This window comes from Montipora capricornis, chromosome 3, assembly GCF_036669925.1.
Source record: "Montipora capricornis isolate CH-2021 chromosome 3, ASM3666992v2, whole genome shotgun sequence".
Classification (NCBI taxonomy): Eukaryota; Metazoa; Cnidaria; class Anthozoa; order Scleractinia; family Acroporidae; genus Montipora; species Montipora capricornis.
The window spans coordinates 3,792,801-3,816,323 of record NC_090885.1 but is presented as its reverse complement, the minus strand read 5'-3'; the positions used below and the strand labels follow the sequence as shown (position 1 = coordinate 3,816,323).

At 39.3% G+C, this 23,523-nt stretch overlaps 1 protein-coding gene and 1 long non-coding RNA gene across 2 annotated transcripts in view; one reads left to right on the top strand and one right to left on the bottom strand.

Annotated features, from left to right (window-relative positions):
• The first annotated feature begins 410 nt into the window (after nucleotides 1–410).
• Nucleotides 411–22,949, top strand: LOC138041968 (uncharacterized). The gene is made up of 29 exons (XM_068887673.1): nucleotides 411–561; nucleotides 2,248–2,379; nucleotides 3,410–3,445; nucleotides 4,079–4,126; nucleotides 4,614–4,652; nucleotides 5,106–5,165; nucleotides 5,775–5,857; nucleotides 5,987–6,037; nucleotides 6,155–6,227; nucleotides 6,304–6,351; nucleotides 6,588–7,015; nucleotides 8,119–8,455; nucleotides 8,913–9,025; nucleotides 9,263–9,321; nucleotides 9,488–9,630; nucleotides 10,504–10,623; nucleotides 11,141–11,407; nucleotides 12,461–12,556; nucleotides 13,051–13,062; nucleotides 13,261–13,287; nucleotides 14,377–14,397; nucleotides 15,671–15,691; nucleotides 17,024–17,104; nucleotides 17,424–17,594; nucleotides 17,990–18,517; nucleotides 19,480–19,607; nucleotides 20,520–20,580; nucleotides 20,927–21,118; nucleotides 21,979–22,949. The coding sequence occupies exons 1-29, from the start codon at nucleotides 501–503 to the stop codon at nucleotides 22,275–22,277; spliced, it is 3,735 nt and encodes a 1,244-aa protein (XP_068743774.1). The 5' UTR covers nucleotides 411–500; the 3' UTR covers nucleotides 22,278–22,949.
• The window catches only part of LOC138041972 (uncharacterized), a 5,801-nt gene continuing 4,584 nt past the window's right edge, over nucleotides 22,307–23,523 (bottom strand). The window contains exon 4 of the long non-coding RNA XR_011130907.1: nucleotides 22,307–23,314. This is a non-coding gene — a long non-coding RNA (uncharacterized lncRNA). The remainder of the gene's footprint in view (nucleotides 23,315–23,523) is intronic.

Here is a 23,523-nt window from a genome sequence, read left to right as displayed (position 1 = left end):
TACTTCGTGATTATCACTAACTTTAATTTCATTATTCGCTTGAGATGGGTCACGAAACAAGCGCGCGAACATCTATGGTTTCAGGAAAGAACTGAATGTCAGCGTCCCACACAGCTCTGCATTTTCGTGAAAGCTACCGTGTAATTTGCTGTTCGAAGCGTAATTGCAGTCTCTTTTATAATCCTTAAAAGTATTTAAAATAGTGAGTGTCTTATGAGAGCCATCCAAAGTGGAAGTGAATCCATAAAATAACTGAAAAGTGTCGTCATTTTCGCGTGCTGCGCTCATTACCTCATGCGAATTTACCAATCCTAGAAGCCTACCTGCTAAAACACGGGGTGGTGCCATGAATATTGAAAATCATATTTATTTTATCCTCTATTGAACCAATCAGAGCGTAGAGTGTGATTCGCTGGTATCAGGAAGGAACAGAAGTTTTCATGTCGGAAACTTGGATGTAGAACCTGGGAAATTTGGGAGATAAATTTCCCTTAAGCACTATGAGGATCTTGGTACTTTTTGTTACCCTTTGTGCAGTAGTGTTCTCTCGGCCATCCAAACGTAAGTTAAAAATAGTTTAATTAACTTTGATCCCGTAACCTTTTACACGGAACAAAACTTTCGCAAAGCCTGAGTTAGGGTTATGTGAGTCTGTCCAGAGAATCCATTGACTGGCCACAAAAACCTTCGAGATCATGAAGATAAGTTATAGCAAGCGCCAAGCATTAGCTCGTATGGTTGCGATGTTATTGCTGATATGCTTCCATAACTTTGTCTGTTTTAGATATGTTGACACTTAACACTTTTGGCCACCAGTCAACGCTTCCGATCTGTGCATCAATACTGAACCTTCATTTCAGTTGAGCTACGCTCTAAGGTCGTTACGATTCTCCAGTTAACTTAAAGACGTCTTCATTATTGTAGAGCCGCAGACAAGCGGGACACGTTATCCCTTTAATAACTAACCTCCCCAGGAGTTGTTATAGCTCAATGGGTACTGAGAGCATCCGATGGGTGTGAGGCCGTACGAATTCGAATTCTGCTTAGGGCTCTGATTTTTCAGTTGTCCTTTCGCCCAATAGCCATTCAATAAGCCTACAGTCTTCATTATCTTTATCATGTATTTACACTCTTGGTTCCTCTGAAGTAACTCGCATTTAATTTAAAGTAGTTATTTTCTTGAGTGGCAAGCATGGTTATCAAAAACAATGACGTTCATTTCCACAAACAAAATACCATTTGTTTTTGGAAATGAGATCTTTATTTTTTTGGACTAGGATTTCATTTCAGCTTAAATGCATTACAATAATGAACTCTTTCCTCTCAGGAGATGACGCTCTCTTGTCCAAACGAGTAAGTTGTCTTGACAAATGCATGTAAAGTCACTCAAGCGCATTAAGCGTATAATCAAACCATTGACATGCTTCAAAGTTTTCCCCTTAATTGATAATTATCCATTTCATCGTTCACCGATAGAAGCGCCGCTGAGCTTTGAAGAAACTGTGGTTATGAAAGGTCTTTTAACCATTTAGAACGAGAACAGGCAGTGGTGGCCTTGTACCTTTAGTGAAAGTAGTAAACTTTCTCTCTCCAGTTGTTTTCGGACCTCAGTACGCCGAATTTATCTTTGTACTTCAGAAAATACATAATGGACGTAACAATTAAAAGAATCCTAGAAGGAAAAAGACTAATTATACATGAGTGAGAAATAGTGGAAAAGTGCGTAGTGGCCATAGTAGCAAATGCTTTCGAGATGGCCACTGCAACAAGTCTTGGGACACGTGCGAAAATAAACATGTCTTAGACCATCTATCATACAGTCCCCCCTTCCCCCCTTCCCTTTTTAATGTTGATTGCAATCTGAGAGAACATTCAGAAAAGCTACCGTTTGTTTTAACATTGATTTGGGGGGCGGGAGGAGCAAGCAAAGTCTTTCGTATTATAAGCCAATTCTTCTTACGAGCATTTTTTGGTGCGTAAAAACAAAGATATCCCAACAACTTTTGACCAGGATTGTAGCTATGTTGAGTCAATAAAAAATATGTTCTAGAAATCGATCCATATTTTCTCTTGTTCACATTTTCCCGATAGTTATTTCTGTTCACCCCGCCTTCCTGGAGCAAGTGCCGAGAGGAAAAGTTTTCTATTTTCGGTAACATACTTGACCACTCCCTCATTTCACTCATAATGTCAGTTGAATAACACTCCATCAAGAACGCATTATTTACCATTTTGTTCCTTTGACAGAAGACGAAAAATCAAAGGTGGTTGATGAGTCTGATAAAGAATTGATCAGAGTTGCTCGGGGAGATGTAGAAGAAGACGAAGATCCACTGGAGAAACCAGCCCACAAGGCGAAAAAAAGATCCACAGAGCCCGGTAATGCGCATGCATCATGAATATTTTGATCGAAGTTAGAAGTAAGAGACCTTTGTCGTTCAGTGTCGACCATAGCTAATACTAAAGCATTTGAATGGTGTGCTGGTGACAGCTCGGCTAGAAGAGAATTGGCTGTGGCAGATGAGACCCATTCGGAATGGCAATACGGGTAAAGGTGTGGGTGTTTGCTGGAATGATGTTGCAATATGAGATTTTCATATCAATTGAACTGCGGTTATGTAATTCTAAGTTGTTGCAACAATACACTCATTATATAATTATCTCCTTGTGTTCCGCTCACCGAACTGTCGCTTTACAGTGCTTTCACATGACGTCACGACGGCCATGTTGGAGGAATAAAATACTCTTTTTTAAGAAAAATTCACATACCTTTTGTTTTAGTATGCAAATATGGCTGCTGGTCACATCAGCGAAAACACTCAATTACAAAGTGATTTCCATTGAGAGAACGATTCTTCGATGATAACCCGGAGATACTCGGAAAAAATCCGAGTTCTCCTTTTGCGGGAGCCGAACCCACGACCTTTCGATTACCAGTTCGGGTGATTTGTCACTGAGCTGGGTAGGGTCCACTGAGCTCCAAGAGTCCAGTAATTAAAAGTACCCCTTGTGTATTGCAAAGGAGCTTTTTCCAGCGTGGTATTCCCGAGTCATCATCGAAAAAAAAATCATCTCTTTATTTCACTAACCTGGGTTATTTAACATTTGTCATCCACTTCGCTACAATATAGCGAGAATGCAGCATTTCGACTATTTCAGTGATAGAGCATCAGCACTAGATCGGGAGGTCGCGAGTCGCTCGTGGACTCGTTTCCGAGTATCTTCGAGTGATCATCGAGAAAATCATCTCTTAGTTTCGTCAACCGGGGTCAACATTTATCCACTTCATCACAAATCATTGAGTCTTTGTCCATAGAGTCACCTTAAACAATCCATTTCTCTACTTCTTTCGTTGGTGTTGAAGTTGAAGTGATCCCCAGATATTAACTTCTATTTCTTATTGCTTTAGTGATCAACAGAAGGACCAAACGAGCTGCCGAAGAAGGTAATCAGTTTTCTATTTTTAAAGTGAGAAGACTATTAAGAGGAACAAAGAAATTAAATGGCAAGCCAAGCTGTTTAGTTTGTACCACCGGAAACGAAAGACTGGGCGATACTGGAGGAGAGAACAACTATTGCTTGTTATGTATCACAAAGCGAAAGAGCATGAATAAATTACAGTAACCTTAGTTCGCGGCATTCATTTTCCCTCCTTTCTCTTTACTTTGGCCTCCAATTAAAGCTTCATCATGATCTGAAAGGCACACGAAACAATGTTTCAAAATTTGTCCTTTAAACATTGATTGGTCGTCCATGATTACTGGGTTAGAGTTAGTACTTGTCGTTCAATTTATCTAGTAACCATGCATTATACTAGCGTTGTTGGGAAGGTTTCCTGTGTACCATGGCCAGATAAAAAGCTTCCCCTACCACAAGTCGAAACCGGGCCACCGGGGTAAAAGTAAGTTTCCTAACTGCCGCATCCATGGGTAGTATTTCTCGTAAACCTGGCACTCTGGCCAGACTTTTCATAGAGCGAATATCTTTCCTAACTAAGTTTGTTTTATTTTTTTTACGTAGCAGAAATTTAAGATATGAGGTAAAAATAAAGTGTTGTTGTTGTTGTTTTCTGTCGTAGATGCTTTCTTTCAAGCCCTTCTAACTCGATCTGCGGAGCGAAAACAAGGTATATACGTAAAATCGTATTCCATCAGTCATGATTCTGAGGTCCGTGTTTCACAAATATTGGATGCAATTACAGGTGTATTTGAGAAAATGTTGAAAAAAGCCTGGAGGGAATGGGTATGTCGGTGAAGCTGATTATGATAGTTGCATCGCCGTTAGCATAACTCTTACGAGCTTGCCTAGTTTCGGCGGGGCTGTTCTGTCAGATGCGATGGAATTCGTGAGAGGCTTAAGCGGGAAAATCCCAGGCTTGTACGTCTTGGGAAGCGATGGACTGATCTTATTGGCTTGCGTCTGGCCTTCCCTGAAGTTATGATTCTCTGTAATATTTGTGAGTTGAAATATAAATTGACTTGACTTGACTTGGCTTGATGGTCATGTGTACACTTTTCTAAACTTGTAAGTTAAGTCCTGGGTAAACCCATCGAGCCAGGGACGTAACCCGCAGCAAGCCCGCAGGGAACTCATTCACACTACTTATATTTCAGAAAAGAAGAGGTCATTTGACGAAGGAGCAGATAACACAGGTACTAAATTTTAGGCATGTAAATCATCGTCCTAAAAGATATTCGAGTAAAGCTTCGGGAGTCCACTTTATTTAAGACTACATCTTTCTTTGGTTCCTTGCTGGCCACCAAGACGGAAACCTTTCTCCCTAAACGCATCCAGCAACGTAGATATTTTAACAACCTTACTTTAAAGACATAAATCATTGTTCCATTCTGGCAATCGCATTGTACTTGATTTTATTTTAAAAAAGGACTTTCATCATTTGAGATGTATTTACTGAGGCAGCATGTCTCTTCGGATTGCATGCGAAGACCACTTCGGGAACATGCCCTCGGTTTTCCAGCTTACAAAGCAGTGTACATCCCCGCTTACATAGTCCTCCCAATTCGGTGGAAAGATCGATTTATTTATTTATGACCTTATTCATAAGTTTGTTAATTATAGATTTAATAGATCTTGTTTTTCTGTAGGTTATATAATTAGAGATGACTGGAAAGGGGATTCCAAGATATCAGATGCTGACAGGCAAGGTACGTGCCTTTTACAAAATCACATATTCCTTGGCTGCCCAAGCTTGTTTTATAATTAGGGAGCCAAATTGTTCTGTTATTAATTCTTGTATTAAATTCAGTAAATATCCTGTTTGGTAAATTGGGTAAAATAAAGTTGTTGTTGTTGTTAATGTCGGTATTTTCACTTCAATTCAGCTGCTTAACGAGGTGAGTCATACGTTTCTTGCTTGGGAGTAAAGAAATCATTGTCAGGTCTGAATGAAATGAAATGAATGTATATTTGAAGTGTGGGTTACAGACGATGAGAGAAGTGATCCTCGCACTTAGTTATACTCGCACTTTAATTATACATTCATTTCATTTCATTTCATTTCATTCATAGAGTCCTTCCCGGGAACATATGAGCCCACCAAATTGACCTGCTCTTAAATGAGTGGCGTCATAGCCCAGTTGGTAGAGCGTTGCACCGGCATCGCAGAGGTCATGGGTTCGAATCCTGTTGAAGCTACCTGAATTTTTCGAGTGTCTATAAACAATTGCTTAAATTGTGTAATTGCGAAGATCACCTCTCTCATCATAGTCAGGTCTGTCAGTTGGTTATTTTTGCCACTTTTTTTTTCCCAACAGAGCTTGAAAATCTGTTCAATGCAATCAACTCTCCCGACGATGGTGGCGAAGAAAAGCTTGAAGAAACAAGAAGTTTGAAACCGGTAAGCAAAATTGTCAGCCAGCTGCAGAATCATCGGCATACTTCACTGCACATCGATTAACTCATATCGCAGCTATTTTGATTGTCTCCTGAGAAATGACGAACTCATCTTGCTCTTTTATTTTTACAGGGATTGGAAGGAAGAGTTCAACAGTTCATTGAGTGGCTTATGAGTCAACCGGTGCGTATCTTGATGCCTTGCCCCAACTGCTGCTAACACTCTACTAATTCTCTACTACTGTTCGCCCTATGATACAGTAACTTTACTTTTGAACTATCTTTCATTTGTTGTTTGCAGCCAGACAAATTTACCCAGTCTCTTTCTCACATCTTGGATGTTGAACAGTCCTTGACAAAAATGTTCTATGATGGTGAGTCACATGTGCAGAGGAACACACCAAACTTTTTCGTTTGAAGAATGTTTCGCTCTCATTCGTTCTTTTTCAGGGCAAAAGAAGCAAACACAGCTGCAACAGTCTCAGCAACAAGATGAAGGTAAGTCTCATCGGTTTCCTAGTGAAATTGGAAACAAATGCAATATACGTCAATTTAAGTTGCCCCACATCACGATCGCGCACTCCTTTTCCTGTAAAATTGCCTACTTACTTTACCCCGTTAACTCGGCTGATTTTGCCCCGATTCTGATTCAATTTGCGATGTTGCCTATGGAAAAGCGAACGCTTACTAACGAAAGCGCTTTGCTTTCTTTTTTACGCTTTCGGCAAATGCAGGAAACAACAATACATTGCAAACGCAAGGAAACTGCGAGAGGAAATGTTTCACTCTTCAGTTGGGAAACACGGAATGCAAGATCATCTGCGACCCTCCTGTTATCGAACAGGCCGCTCCCTCCCAACCCTTCAGTATGTATCCACAGCAACCAGTTTATGGACAAAGCCAACAATATCCTAATATGGGACAAATGCAGGCACAACCAAGTCAAATGTTTGCTGATTTTACCCAGACACAGCAGTATGCAAGTCCAGCTGTTTTTCCATCACTCCCCGCGAAACCATCTCCTGTGCAGGAAGGATGTGTGGGACGTACATGTGATCAGTCAAAGTCGCAATCTGATAAGCCAAAAAAACAGAAAGAACAAGATAAACAGGCTCCTTCAGCACCAAAACCATCCAAAGCATCTGGTCCATATACGATTCAGGTGCCGTGTGTTTTCTGTCCTTTTTATTGTTCTTTGAATATGGCGCTATGTAATGTGTACAATTTTCCGAGATGTGTGTGAGTTTCCAAGCGAGGATAGACAGTACGTGGTGAATGAGAGAATTTCTAGTTTGCCAGTATGTGGTCAGTCGGTGACATTGGTGTCCAAAACAATAGTAAACCGTTTCACAAGTTCTTTAAATTCTCAAATTGCTTTGGCTTTTATGATCTGCACACCAAAATGACAGACGTCGTCACGTCTCGTTTCATGATTTCAAACTTCAGGAACAGAAAGTAGATGTGTAAAGCTTCCTGGCTGCTTGTGATCAAGCGATAGATAGAAAGCTTTATGCGTGAAAAACCCGTTAAGATTTTCTTATGTGCCGGTGAATAATTTTAAAAAAGTTTAATATTGGTCCTTGATTTCACCGACTAGCGTTGAGCGGATTATTCACTTCAGTTCGGTTTAATGCTCCTTTCCGTCTCCAGTGTAAAAGAAAGTCAAAGATTGTGCTTTTTATACTAGATAAGCAAAGATATAAAGCTTCGCGATGCTTGAACTGCGGGAGCAGGGATGGCGCATGCGCAGTGGTGAGAGCACTCGCCCCCCACCAATGTGGCCTGGGTTCCCGATTCCCAGACTCGGCATCATATGTGGGTCGAGTTTTTGGGTTCTGTCAAAATTTGATTTAATTTGATTTGAGTTAATTTCGTTAGTGTCCCCAATTAGTGCTGTTTTGCTAAACCACTGCTATTAGGGAGGCCTAATTTACATTTTTAGAATCTCTGTACGGTGGTCAATTTACATTATCAACTCCGTTGATAAACCAAAATTTTTGTATACTAATTTACATAAGCTTAGTAGTTTCTTTTAGGCCTCCTCGCCACCAATGTAATTCAATAATTTTTCTTTCCATCTTCTCTTTTTTGATTGTTCATATTTGTATTTTAATTTCTTCTTTCTGTGGCAAAAAATAAATAAAAGTAAAAAATAAATACTTGAATAAATTTGTTATTATGAATGCAATTAGCTACGAGAACATTGGTTAAATAATGGTACTATACACATAAAGTATATATATTATAAACCCGTTTTGGTTGCAGACTCCAGGTGGAACTATCATTATGGATCCAGTCAAAATCACTACTGGTCCTCAAGCCCAGATTCCAGTGGCTCCTATGGTACCCAGCCAAATACCAATGGCTGCCTCTCAGCAGCCACTTGCCATGCCTCAGGTGCCTCAACCACCCCTGCCTCAGGCCGGTCAGTCGCCTCAGATCCCGTACAGTGTGACGGTTTCAGGCTTGGCCGCTCCTCAGGCTCAGTCCCAGCATCCACAACTTCCTGCCCCAGTGCTCGCGCCGTTTTACGATCCTATGCCTAATGACTGCAAGGATTACAGCCAACCTCGATGCCAAGTCTTTCTTGATTGGCCCACAAGTAACTATTTACCCCTTTTATGATGTCTAATTTTGTATAAAGGAAACAGGAATGAATTCAGTCTGGGGAGCAAGCTTCATTTTAGCTCATACAGGTCACATTCATTCATCATCATGGTTTCTTATTATTGAAAAAAATCAGCGTCATTTGTCTAACAAACCTGACGTCAGTCGTCCAAAAAAAAATTTATATATATATTTTGGACGAAAGAGGTGACATCATGTCATTTTAAACAGTTCTGATCGCAATAAAGCACTCAGAGCTCCGAGAAATGTTTAAAATGAACTGAAACGATCAATGCATTTGGCTTTCTATAATGTGAGGTACAATACAAATCTAGGAGGGGGTTCTCCGCCATGGCCTATAACTCGACAGAGAACACCTTATCCAAAAACATAAACAATAGTTTTGGCACGATTAAAACCCTCAAAAACCATTCTTTGTATTCTGTCAACAGATGAACATAACGAGATAAAGGCCTCGCTAAGATTCAAACAGAATTGGGATGGGGACTACAGACGTCCATCTACAACAAAATACAAGATCTTCACAACCGAAGTGGAAAAAGCGGTAAGTTTAGAACTTCAAACGCAAATAGGAAATAATCGAGTTTGTGTGTGTGAGAGTCCCACCCAACGTTCTTAGGACGATTTCACCTAAAGTAACAGCTCATTAAGCCGGAAAAGAAGAAGAAACTGCTACACTAAGACTAGCTTACTTCACTGTATTTTAGCATCTGCAAAATTTAACAATCCTGGCCGAAGAGTTTACCACAATTAACGTGTTTTAATCTTTATCTAACTGCAGATAAAAGATGTTTATTCTCTCGACCCAAATTTCAAGAATGTCAAAGTGACGAGCTTAAGGTAACGACCAGTGCAATGTAGTTGGCAGGAGACTCGAAGAACAACTTGCAAGTTTCAATATCTTTGTGCATGCTTACATGTATCAATGTAAAACGTATCATCGTACGTTGTGCCTCATACTTGATAATGCCTAATTTAATATTTGATGTATTTGTTCCTTTTAAAGCGAAGAGGACATGAAAGTAGCTGCCAATTTCGAACTACACTTCATACAGCCAGAGGATAAAGCACTGAGGCGACTTGCGGATGCAATAACTAACAATTACCTTCAAAGCATGCCTGTGTTCAAGAATACACTGCTTCGTGATGGTACGTTACTTAGCGACATAGATCATGGTGGTACGTTTTGCATACGCCAAAGCAAGGTGAATATTCCTGAAGGAAACAGAAACGGAAGTAAGAACCGATTGCAAACCCAAAGAATATGTGGAAAAAACCTATAAGCTTATTTTCACCAATCCTACATTGTGATTGACTGAAGTATTTACTTCTATTTAAACAATAGAGTGTTTCTGTCGAGGAACTATCGGCTGATAGTTGCCCCGCGGAAATTTGATGTTCTTAAAACAAATATTTGCCCGAGAAGCGAAGCTTCGAGGGCAAATATGCTAGTTTTAAGAACATCAAATTTCCAAGGGGCAACTATCAGACCGATAGTTCCAAGACATAAACACTCTATTGTCTTTATTGTTCACTACTAAATTTTCTTCCACGCGCCAGCTCAAAAATCATGTTGAATTATTTTCAACTTTGTTAGACGAAAGTCGTGTCAACCAATGTAAAATTTGAAAAAGAAAACAAACAAAAACCCTCTTAATACACTTTCGATTGTTTATTTTCCATAAGGCCGCTTGTTTACAGAGGTATTTTCAGCGGACGAATCCTATCTATCCGGGTACTTTCCTCGGACGGGCAATATGGGCTGACAGTGTCCCTCCGCGGACGCACACTATCGCGTCACGTGCTAAATTTAAACCACTAAGAATCGGAGAAAATTTAGTGGTGAACTATAATGTGCCATAGTAGGTTGCAAAAAAGTGTAGTTTAGACAGTAAAGTTAAGGGAAGCAAATTCGCATAAATGATTTGAATTCTAGAGAGTCAAGTCTCTGTCAAATTTCAACCGCTTCTTAAATTTGATAACCCAACAAGTTCTGTTTATTTTTGCCGTTCTTGTTTTAAGGTCTCACTCATCATCATCGTTCAATCGTCGTTACCCAGAAAGAGTTGGATGCTGTTCCTAAAGTCAAAGTACAAAGCAGCCGTAAACAACAAGATGAGATCCTCTCGACTGAATCACGAAGTGCGTACATCGCTGAAGTTATCATCAGTATGACATTTTGGGCATTTTTTATCCTCTCAAAATCTGATAGGTCACTTTTGATAGAAAGATCACTGTACTGGCAATGCAAAGTAATTATAGATAATTTGAAGTCACTCATTTTCTTGATCAAAGATGATTTTGAAATTAAAAACAGAAAGCCACATAATACAAGCTTCTTTGTTTTGAACAGTTGTGGTGAGAGTTTGAACTTCTTCTCGGCCATAATCTCCGTTTCGTAGTTAAGGCTCCTGCATTCTTTTTCTGATTGAAAATGCCCAGCAAAAGTCCATTTTGTATCTCTTTGTTTCTGTGTATTTTTGTCTTTCTATCCTGCTTAATTTCTTAGGCCCCTCGGGAAGATTTGTCTTTCTTAGTGAGTGAAGCGAGTCCTTCAAAACATAACTCTTTACTCCTTTAAGCTATACTCAGAATTTGCTGGTCTGTTTAGTTTAAATACAAAATGACCCAGTTCTTTATCTCCTTATATCTTCCTCAGCTTATGTTGGATGCTTCAGGGATCGAAAGCCTGGTCGTGATCTTCCAAGACAATTTACCAAGTATGAAATGACGCCCGAATGGTGTGTAGGGAAATGTAAACTAGCCGGATTCAATTATGCTGGGTTACAGTATGGGTACTTGTGTTTCTGCGGAAATAAGTACGGGAAATACGGTCAGGTTGATGACGGTGAATGCTCAAGTCTGTGTTTTGGAGACAAAACTCGCAATTGTGGAGCTTTTTGGCACAATTCAATTTTTTCTATCGGTAAGTATTAATCTAAGTTCACAAAATGAAATTCAGAGGAGGAGCCCTCATTGAGAACGATTGAATTTTGTTTCTCAAGATGCCATCACTAACGCAATTTTTAATAGGATTTCGTTTAGGATAAAACTGGGCAAATTGTTACCTTTTGTAGGTTGTATTTTATTGTCATAAACAAGATCGGATATTTGCAAGCATTGGCATACGTTCATATGTATTTTCGGTTGCCGGCGAGAGGTTTCATTGCTAATAATACTTAACTCAGAGTGTAAATACTTGTTACTAACTTAGTTCTGCTTAGTTATGGTCCCTATCATTACTGACGATGAGAAACTTGTCTCAGAGCTATCTCTTTTCTCCTGCTTCTTCTGGTTTCGGTTCTGGGGCCCGTTTCGCGAAAGTGCCGAACTTTACGGGCTATTTTCGGGCGTCGCAATTCCCTTTGTATCTCAAGAACGGAGAGGATTTAAGTCGTCAAACTTCACAGTCATTTTTCTTTTTGTTGCGTTGAAAACATGTTAAAAGATCGGCTTTCAAAAACAAGCGTTTGGCAGTTTCACAAATGGCTTTTCGGGTCCGACTTTCGAGAAAAAGGCCCCTGGTGTACAGCATATCCGTCCTCGCAGTTTTGTTTTACTGCACGAAGCTCATTCTTAGCTCGTCAGGATCTGTGATCCCGGGCTGATTGATACAAGGACTGGCTGTCAAGACCAAAAATTAATACAGTCCTTCCACCTTTTACGAGGTCTTCCCTTAGAGAGTGTTCCGTGCTTGAGCTCACCGAAGAGTTACTGTTTTGGGACTCTGCATGGAGTCGCCCAACCTAGTTCTAAGGAAGTTAAGCCCTCGGTTTGTTCCAATTTACGGCAAAAATAGAACGGCTAACGCGATATCCTAAATTAAACTGGATAAAATAAGGCGTCGTATCCTACAGTTTGGCCCTAGAAAACTTAGTTTAAGTTTTGAATCATATATCCTTGAAGTTACGCTGAACGGTCCGCTTAATCGGCCAATCCTATAACGCGCGTACTATCCTTTTGGTTTTATCTTTGCCAGACGGTGAAAGACACGACTCTAGTGAGAGTGACAAAGAAGATGATAAAGGAGAGAGCGGATCAGGGAACTCAGATGAGGAAGAGGAAGAGAAAGATAGTAAGAAGTTTGCATCTTATTGTTATTATCTTCCCATAAGGGTTTGCAGATCACATAGAAGGCTTGTTGCTAGAATACGTGAAATGGAGAGGACCATAAAATTTCAAATAGTGATACAAAAACTTTTTCTGTCCTTTTTCAATTTCTTAATTACAACTTACATGAAAAATAAATAGATGTAGCAAGAAGATATATCTTGTTAATTGACCGCAACATTGTGCGCTGTTAGATGTTCACAATATTCCATGTGAGGTGATCACTTTCCTTTATTGCGCTTGCCTATATTTGCAGAGGTTTGTTATTTAACATTTCTAATCTTTCTAATGAACACTTTTTTGGTATTTTGGGCATTTTTCGAAGCTATGACCTACAACACTTGAGCGAAAGTAGGTTCAAACAATACTATTTCTTTTTTCGATGAGAGAAGCATATTGCTTTACTTAGAACTAACACAGCCATCTTTTTTCTCTCTTTTTTAACGCACACCTGAACAGTTCCGGAGCACAGTAAGTACGATTTTCATTCGGTTCAATTTACAAATTAAATCTGAATTGCCATTTGTGGGCATCTAGTCACTTGTTGTCATTCAAGTTGGTGTTCAACGTAAATTGTACCTCGAACTCTTAATGATCTATCGACAAGTAGTTTTGAAATTTTGCAAATTCCGGCATTAAATAACAAATTTGCTCTTTTCTCTTTCTCAGCTGAGGTTGCCAATCATTTGATGAAAGGTGAATATACTAGCTTTTTTACCATACCGTTTTAATGTTCTCTCTACAAACTTAACAATATTATGGAAGCACGATCGTCTGCTAAACCTAGTTTGACGGTGTACGTCTTTCGTACGAGCATCCCGTAGCTCAATGTTTGCAAACGCCATTAGTGTCATAGCCTCGATTTCTGGTAGGAGCACCCTGAATTTCTAATGAGTAAATGCCCATATCAGCGACGTATAACTTTCGTTAGTGATGGGAATCGGCTGGGATTTTATTATCGATCTGAAATAATAGGATTGACCCAACCGATCGATCGTCGTTTATAATCAGAAAATCTATTGATAAAAAAAAAAAAAAAAATGCCGCCATGTTTGTTGTGGACAACATGAAAACGGTAAAGACTTGTTTCCCTATCTCATAGTGCCCTTGGACGTGAGGGGTCTGGAACAACAAAACTGAAACAACCCAAACCCATACAAAATTTAAAATGCTAACCTTAGGCCTAAACATTATCGAAAGCATATTGTTTAGGCCTAAGATTAGCATTGTTGGAAAGGTTTGGGTTGTTTCAGCTATTGTACCCTTCATCCCCTACCGCCACCCCAGGCCCATCACGTCCAAGGGCACTTTGAGATATGGAAACAAGTCTTTACCCATGAAAACTACACAACGAGGAGAGGACCACCGAAACCAACTTGATCTTCGCAAGTTCTTTATATCTGTTTTGCTTTCATCTACTCTTGTTACCTTTGTGATCGCAGTAAGTTAAAATGTATTTTAAGGCCAACTATTAATTTAAAATAATTTATAAGAGAACCATTAAGGTAAGTTTTTTTTCTGTTTGAAATACGCAGTATCAAATGTGAAACAAATAAAAAAATGCAAAACCTAGCCTGGCGAGAACGTATTTCGCCGAGTTTTGGAAAACATTAAAAATGTGTGAAACGTAGTATTATCGCATTTGTCCGCTATAATCGATTGTCATCATCCATAATCGATTGTTGCGTCGCTTAAAGATTTTGGATCAATGATCGACTATAATCGATGATCGGTACACCACTAACTTTCGTCAATTCATTAACTTTATTTTCTATGTTGTTTTAGCCGCGGAAGCAGCATTGAAAGGTAAGAAGGAAAAATGAAGTTTTTTAATTTGTTAATTCATTGAATAGTTTTCAGTGATATGCTTCATTGTCGAAAGGCCCTGGAAAACGACTTCAACATTTGCTTCAACATCCTTTCGATTTTGTTGAACAGCGATGGTGAAAACGTCCCCCCCCCCCTCCCCCTTTCAAGCGTGTTTAAAGATGTCGAATCGAGGTTGAATCAATGTTGAGTGAGTTTAAAAGCGTTTAACGTAATTCCCTTGAAATTGTTCTACTATCAAACTTTTTGGAAACTTGGCATAATTAACATTCATGATATTAACATTAAAAAACATGCAATAAAAAAATGGGATCACCGTGCTTGTTTACGCGTCAGCAGGCTCTTAAAATGAGGTATTTTTAATGTTTTCGCGTTCAAAATTCGAATTACCTTCATACAGAATTAAGTCTTGGTTACTTCAAAGACACAAAATTTTATTTTGAAAATAAAGTTTCTTTTATTTACATAAGCAGTATTGCTTCATTTACGCCGTCTCTGATTCCCTGGTTGTGGGAATAGTGCACTTTTTGGGACAGTTCCGTGGTTAGCTTGAAGTCCTCGCCTTGGGTAAAATACACCCAGTACGGAACTGTTTTCCAAAAATAATTCATGTTCTACTATCAAACCTTTTTTCTTCTTCAAATATGTTCTTTATTAGACTGTTCTTAGCAAATACCTGAAAAAAGAAATCGGGGGTCACCGTGCTCGTTTGAGAGAAAAGGAGCATTTATTTCGCGATCGGGTTTAGTTTGAGCGAAATCTCTTACGTTTTGTATGCGCACGTGCCCATGTGCGCGTGCTAATGACCCGAAAATCGTGCGCAGTAGGGATGCGCAATGCAATACTAAGGAATTACCTTAAACTTTACTTCAACAACCATTCAACATTTCTTTTGTTATCGCGAATGTCGAATGAAGTTAAATCCTTTGTCCCCTCTTTCAACATTGTTGGGTATGCACATGCGCACAAATCAGTCTCTCAATGACGTATCCATGTCCCTATCCATAGCAACAACCACGGCTGCCGCCTGGGACTAAATATCAGGCCTCAGGTGAAGCTTTATTGAATCAAATGTTGGTGATGTGTTGAAACCGTCAGCAGTCAACATCGTTCAACAAATCGAACGGATGTTGAAGCAAATGTTGGAGGCTTTTGCCTGGGCCCTAATCAACAACTTTCTCATTTAAATAATTGACGTATCTAAGAGAAACCATGCTAATACATGTTTAATAATTTTTCGTTTAATCCTTAGCTGCCAAGAAATTGTTGCCACGTGAGTACTTCGTTTTCTCTAAACGCTGAAAAGGCTCGCCAATCGTTTTTGTTTAACTTTTATTGTTATGTATGATCATAGTTTTCAAAATTTCATTAAAAATGCATGAGGCCAACAGCTTATCAAAACATCGATAGAACGTCACGTGTAGGAACCTTTATACCTGGTAATGTATGATAATTCTAAAAAGCCTGGCGGCGTCTTTGATTTCAGTCCCAGGGGAGTGTGGGGCTGAATGTACAAACAATGCAATTATCGCTTATTCTCAAATGAAACGATCATCACTAGTGCTATTTACATAAAGATCACTTGTGAACTTTATGAAATAGTCCCAATCATTTTCATCAAAATTTCAGCCATTACACAAACTTCTGGGGGAATACTTTTACCCATTCTCCTTCCAACTTCTTCAACAAATTTTGTCAACCAAGAAATTCAACGACTCTCCCGTCATGTTAACAATGTTCGTATGTAGACTTAAGATTTTGTCTTGTCCACGTCGAACCCATCCTTTTCGTTCTCTGCTTGTTTGTTCAGCCTTGCATTTTGCAACTGTGCAAAAATATTTGAAGGAACATTTTTTGACATTTCGTGTTGATTTTGGAGCGGATTTTCCCAACAGTGCTTTTTCTTCATCGGCATGCGCAGTTTTAAAATTCTCTGAACTTTCTCTTACGCAGCATTTTTAACAACCTCCTTCAACCATCGACAACGTCAAAGAATAAGGACTGAAGGAAAAAAACTTTGGTCGCTTAGTGTTTAGTTAACATAGTTTAGAAATCCAAAGAAAAATAAGAATTGATTTTTTGGTCACAGGGGCACTTTAAAACATTACGTCATTACTGTATTATCATATTTTATGGTGCTTTAAGTATTTACAGACTTTATGCTACTATTTTTTTTACTTGATATTGGCGTTAGTATAGCTTCGAAACTTGGACGTCCTTTAGCTTTTTAGTATTCTTAGTTTTCCGGCTTTTCTAAAAATGTTAAGAAATGTGTGTTCACAACTTTGAATTTAGTACTTCTAAGTCACGTTTTTGAAGGGTAAAAGAGTAGAAAAAAGAATTAATGACAATGCTGTCTGTTTGTTTCTTTGTAAAGAAAACCGCCAGTTTTTTTCGTTTTCACTCACTTTTTTCAGATTGTATTCATAGTTGGCAAAGTACATTGTAATGTGGGTACACGTCTGAGGTTAATAAACCTTTGAGAAAGGGGAAACTCCCGAAAAGGAAAAATAATGGAAAAATTAATAATTATTCTTCGCATAGTGTAACTATAATTGTTGTTTTACCATAAACCAAAGAGAGGTTTTAAAATGTCTTGTTCCAGATCCACGCCATGCGAAATCCAAGCGAACACCAGATGAGGAGCTCCAGATTCAAAGTGATGATGCTATCAGCTCACTCACTGGTGTGTAAAGTAGTAAAATCTTTTAGTAAAATAAGTCAATTTTAAAGAAATTCGGCTTCTTAAATTCCACGAATCTCAGTTATTGCCCACGCAGTTAAAATTTGATATTCTACTTCCTTTTAATAATCTTATCCATAACTCTAACTGAGGCATCTTCAATTCGTGCAAATCATATCTCACGAGCAATGCTCAAACTGCGGTTTCAAGAATGACCTCCTCCGTTGTGAGAGTTCCATTAACCATTGGCTCTATGCCTTCAAATCAGCCTTATAAAAAGCATAGCGTTACGAAACATTCATTTTCTTGTCTTAAATCGAAGCTGCCGAGAAACTCATGGATAGCAGTAAATCTCCCATTGAAAACAAGAGGACAGTGAAGCGAGACGCTGAGGGTGATGGACGGGATCTCCTTGTTGCTTACTTGAGTGATGTGGGTGGCTATGACAGAAATTATCGAGATGTTAGTGATGAAGATGAATCTGGATCATCAGGTAACAAAACACGTTATGTTCGACACATACTGGTGTTTTAGTAGCTTATCGTTGCCGATCGTGGTCGACTGGGAGCTCATTTTTGCTAGAGACACGTGGGCTAGAAGACGTATATTACATCGATGCTCTGGTATAGAGTATTTTCAAGTGACGTCACAGCGGCCATGTCGGTGTTCCCAAACAATGGAACGGCGGCCGTGTTGGTATACTCAACCCCAACTAATCCACCGGGAATTGAGCTCTATTATCACGCCAACGTTTTCTTTTGTTTGGGTGGAAAAACAAGGTTACTGATCACGTGAGTGAAAACACTCTATAGAGTGCTTGTGTGTAGTAGAGGTGTTGGAATGACCATTGAATAATATTTTGAAGTCACGAAATTTTTGTCACTACAGAATCAAACGACAAAGAAAAGTTTGAATACCGACGTATGGTTATTGACGAATCTGGTGATGGTGAGTTTGTTGAAAAGTCAAAGAATGAACAGCTGAAGGCGCATGCTCGAAAACGTCGAGAGGTTAGCGATCCATGGGAAGAAAACTTTGATGGACCAAAGAAAATGGCTTTGAGAGCTTCTCCAGTTGAGGAAGTGTCAAAACGTAACGATATTCCAGTGCGTGAAGGCGATACCGAAGACGATACGACCAAGTTGGAAGGCGCTTCGTCGGGTGATGCCGAGCATCCCGAAGGGATAACCGAAGCTGCTGAGCCAGTGACGCTGGACAATAGAGTGGCCATGGAAGAACCTGGAGATTCTGAGAAAGTTAATGATCCTGACTCAGAGGAAACTGAATCTTCCTCTCAATCTGACATTGAGAACACGTCAGACATATCCGAAGAAGCAGAAGATTCCGGTGTGAGTGGTTCATACGAAAGTGAGGAGTCTGCGGACAAACCTGACGACGAAGCTGAAGAAGGGACCGGTAGGTCGTTGAATAGAATTTGATATCACTCGATAAGTAAGGATTTATACCAACAAATGAAAGAAAACTTTGGAGATCATTCAGTACTGGTAGAAAGCTACTGAGTCTTCTAATAAAGAACTGGTTGACTGTTGACTTGTTAATAAATATTGAGATCTTTAACACTAAAGGTAGGCAGACACGAGGGCGAGGGGTCATGTTGCAGAGACATGGTGCTGCGACATGTTACAGCGACTAAAAGGTGTGTAGAGTACACACTGAGGCGACATGCATAAGAGTCGTGAAGCGAACCATGTAGTAGGGACAAAATCACAACATGTGCACACACATGAAAATGTTGCGGGTACATGTTTCAGGGATATGTTGCAGCGACATGCTCCCTCGTGTGAACTGATACTTTTGTAACTGTGCAACACCAACTTGGAAGTAATTTTGTCCTCGCTGAACGTCATGGGACAAGTCGCGGGGACAAAATCACCCCCAAATTGGTGTTGCACAGTTATTACGTATCAGTTCACACGAGGGGGCATGTCGCTGCAAAGTATCCCTGAAACATGTACCCGCAACATTTTCACGTGTGTGCACATGTTGTGATTTCGTCCCTGCTACATGTCGCCTCAATGTGCACTTCAAAAGTTTTTTTGTCGCTGCAACATGTCCCTGCAACATGATCCCTCGTGTCTGACCACCTTAATGTTCTTTTTAAAAAGTTTCATCTGCCTTCATAAGTGTACTATTTCAAACAACGTAAGGAAATTCTTTGTTCCAGCACTGAGTTCCCCTTATTAAGCTGCTCCTTTCTTGAACTCTTTTAATTTCTTTGAACAAGATGTCAGAGAAAGGATCACGTAATAAAATTAAGCATTGGCAAGTTTTTAGGTTAATAAAAAAACCTGTCATTTTTATTCTATTGTTCTGTAATTATATTGTATAATCCCTGTGATGATGGCGTTGTGTCACAGGTTCTTCACGAGTAGTCAGACAAGTGCACAAAAAGCTTCCTTTATCGCGACACCGCAGAGACCTGCCCTTGACTAAGGAGTTAGATGAAGAGGATAAGCCAAAAGAACGATTAAAGGTAAAAGGCAAGGTAGGGGAGAGGCCCAAAAAACAATGGACCAACACTTAACTAAATTAAATGTTAATGAGTTTATGCTACCAGTAGAGTTTTTTTTCTTTCAGCTTTAAGGGCCTGTAATAGCCACCTTAAGATTTGGATTTGATTACAAGATTCAGTCCGTTTTTAAATCACTTTTGCCTGCTTTAGAAAATCTGACTTGTTCATCAAATTCTTGTCAATAACCAGGACCGATCCTGTTCTTCGCAGCAAGGTGTGTGGGTTTCCAAAATACCCTGGGAATCTAAAGGGTCTGCAAGTTTAGTAGAAATCAACTCGTCGGCAGGATTACTGCTAATGATCCTTGAAATAGAACAATCCATCCTTGAAAACCATTAAGATAGTGTTATAAGGACGCGGCTGTTGTTAAAAAACACTCTAACACTCAGATGTACTCATTTTCATGCTCGTAATCAAAACTGTGATCCCCTTCCGGCCGGGTGAATGTATTCCTTAGATGGACTGTTGTTGGTGGCATCCGTTTCCACAACCTGAGAGGAAGTTCTTTTGAGAGTCATGTCAAAACATGATTGGCATTTGATCGTATAATTTCTGTGAGCTGATTGGTTAAAGACCCACCTTCAACCGACAGGCATTGCGTGTCGCGAAAAAATTTTCATATCTAAAAATCCCGCTAAAGCTGAAATTCATCCAATTAGATCGCTACGATAAGCTATGCGAATCCCATAACAAAAACAAACGGTCAAAAAGCCTCTCGGTTGAAGGTGGACCTTTAATGACTGCGAGACTTGCAAACACTGTGAGACTTCAGATAACTTAGCGATACGTTTTCACTCACAACTTATATGCAAAACAGGTTTGTGTTAGTATAAACAACAAACACTTGGAGCAAACATAACAAAATTCATGTGCTTCTTTTTTTAGAGACAAAGCGCTATTTTGGACGATATAAAACTCAAGGAGATGAAGGACCACGTGGAACGAGGTAGAATTTCGTTACTAAAATGAACTAACTGCATTGTTTATCATAAACAGGTCTTCCGTTTTAGGGGGGAATTACGTCGCAATGGGACTTTGTGAATTTGCGTATATCGCTGGAAAACTATGCTCTTGGAACAATTAATGAGATAATATGTCTTCGAGCGTTCATGAGTCTAAAACAAAGAATCTGGGTGTTTATAATGAAAGAAAATTATTTGAATATTTGAAACCTTTGCAAAGCGCATGAAGACCGTGGCTCAAATTATTAGATGCCCAGCGGTGATTTTTGGTTTTATTAACGTTCTCTTTGAGGCTTGATAAATGATAATACTAATACCTCTTTATCGTAGGAGCCGAGAATGTAATGTCTCTGGTATTGGACATTTATGAAGCGAAGAAGACTTTAGCAAATCTACAGCAAGTTGTGCACCAGTTAAAGCAAGATGTAAGCCAGCAAATGGCTGTACCAGCAGGACAGAAAGATCAAATAAAGGGCAAGCTTAGGGAAACAGTTCGACAGACCGTTGTTAAGAAAGTCAACGGTAAGAGATAACGATATTAAAGATGATAACAATAATAATTGAATATTTCTATGGCGCAAACTGCATTACAATAATTATATGATACAGTGCGGTCACCATCTGTCTTCGTGCTGAAATGATAATTTTGATATGACTCCTAGGTTCAAGCCACTTGCTATTTCATCCAACAGATTAGAAGGTCGCACGCGCTATGCATTATAGGCAAACGGCATCAAAGCTGGTTTTAAATCACAAGTTGTACATTTTTCTTGGCCTGAAAAGTAGAAACAGCACTTCCGTCTCCTGAATTGTCCTGAACAAAGAAGAATGAAAATTAAATTTGGTTTATTGTCATATCGGAAACAAAAGAAAGCAAACAATGGGTCGAACTCTTATTCCGTAAATGACAAAATCTTGATGCAATAATCTTTTAACATATTTCACTCGTGAGCGCTGCGACACTTCAGGCAGCTATTTTCAGGGTTGCCATGGTCAGGGAAACATCAGGAAAAAGCAAACATTTTTCAAGGTCAGGGTAAAGTCAGGGAATTTTGTAAAAAGTCAGGAAAAATCTTATATTATCAAAGTCGGTGAAAAGTCAGGGAATTTTATTTTTGGTGAACAGTTCACAAGATTTTGCGCACAAAATCCCGTGAAAAGCGCAAAGAGATCGAAAACAAAGAGAAAAATATTGATGGCCTTCAAAAGAAGCTGAAGCAAATGTGATTATTCTACTAATTGAAGGTCAGGGATAAAGTTACGGAAATTTTTGTTACTGATGAGTGGCAACCCTGATTTTCGACCTAATTACGCCAAATACACAAAAGAATACTCTGAATTAAAAATCTGAGTTAAACCCGCTTAACTTTTGTCGTTTTTAGAACTTGCTCAGTCCATACGTCAAGAAGTGGAAGATTACAAGAAAACCCATCAAGCCGTCAGCCAACAAGCAAAAGAGGCAATTGCCGCCATTTTAGATATCCCTGTTTTCCAAGACAAAGTTGCAAGCATAAAAAGCCAAATCAAGAAGAGAGCGGTGGATATCGAAAAAGAATACAAAAAGTCAAAACGAGGAAGCGAAGAACTTCCAAGCATCTTAAAAGAACACTTCAAAAGGAATGCTCCTGATTTGAAAGGAGAGGCCCGGCTATCGCGTTCTCATAGAGATTTAAATCTTTAAAATAAAATACAACAAGAGCAAGCAATGGAAAGCCAGATACAAATGTTTCAAAGAAGCTATATTCCATAGGCGCGAATGGGTTGTCAAGTTTCAAGAATACGTTTTGATCGAAGCAAAAATATTTCGGAATGCGCCGCATTTTTTTCACAAACGATAAGTTTCCACAATAACAGTAGTCTTACTGGTCTTTTTGAAGTTATTACTACGGGAACGTGAATTACTATTTCTCTGTCTTGATAACCACGTGGAGAAGACTGATTTTGGCAATTACTTTCAAGTAGAAAATACTCCAAGTGGTCATTTTCTACTGCGATACTTCACAAATCTTAACTACAAAGTAAAATTCTCTGTAGATCAAAGATGAAAATCTTCCGCGAACCAGGTTCACGAGATTTTGGATCTGGTTGTCTCAATTTTTGTTACAGAGGAATATGCAGTCCATCAGAGACAATGTGATACCATTTTTTTTTTTTAATTTTCGACTATCTTACACACCATCGGAGATAAAGAACATAAAACCTGAAACAAATGAGCATGGTTTTACAAGTTTGAGAATTCATAACGTTTAGTGAAAGGCAAGGCCATTTAAACTTGCAGGAAGTTGCTAACGTGTACATAAAATAAATCTTACTCATTCTGTAAGATATTTATACATTAAAAAGTACAAAAGACTTCGTACCGTATCCTTATAATTTGTGCTTCCATTTATCTGGCTTTCATGACATCGATGTTTAGGGGTAGGAGTTAAACAAGAAACCAGCAGTGAACAATTCTTAACTTTTATTTGGTGAATAATTGTATCGAAAAACTTTATCCTCGTTGGACGTGTCGGCAGATGGGAACGCCAGCCTCGTTTAATGTACGAAATATCACACCGTCCGCGACATAGAGACTCAGTCATGTTTCCGGCTGTTTCTGATTCGCTTCCCACTCAAGTGACCCATGGCCTTTATCCAAACGACTTCCACTTCAATTAAAATGGCAGCAACAAAGGTTTACCGTGGAAGGTCTCCCTTTACACCAAATAAGAAAGGCAACTGAAAGAATAAAGGAGAGAAGACAGTCCAACTCCAAAAGGTTGTTGGTCTCTACACCGGTCAACCTTTTGCGCTGAGGGGAGGGTGAGCGCCCGCCCTCCTTTCGGAGGAAAAGCCCTGGGAACGAGGTTGGTCACTTGTTGGGTGACGATCTAACGTGACGTTGAATGGCATAAATTGTTATCAAGCGACCATCTCGAATATACGGA

Bases quoted from the DNA above. Each gene is read 5' to 3' on its own strand.
- LOC138041968 (XM_068887673.1), top strand. From the start codon at position 501: ATGAGGATCTTGGTACTTTTTGTTACCCTTTGTGCAGTAGTGTTCTCT. The intron at 5,166-5,774 runs GTACGTGCCTTT...TTTTCCCAACAG, and splicing joins ATCAGATGCTGACAGGCAAG to AGCTTGAAAATCTGTTCAAT. The intron at 19,608-20,519 runs GTAGGGGAGAGG...TTCTTTTTTTAG, and splicing joins GATTAAAGGTAAAAGGCAAG to AGACAAAGCGCTATTTTGGA.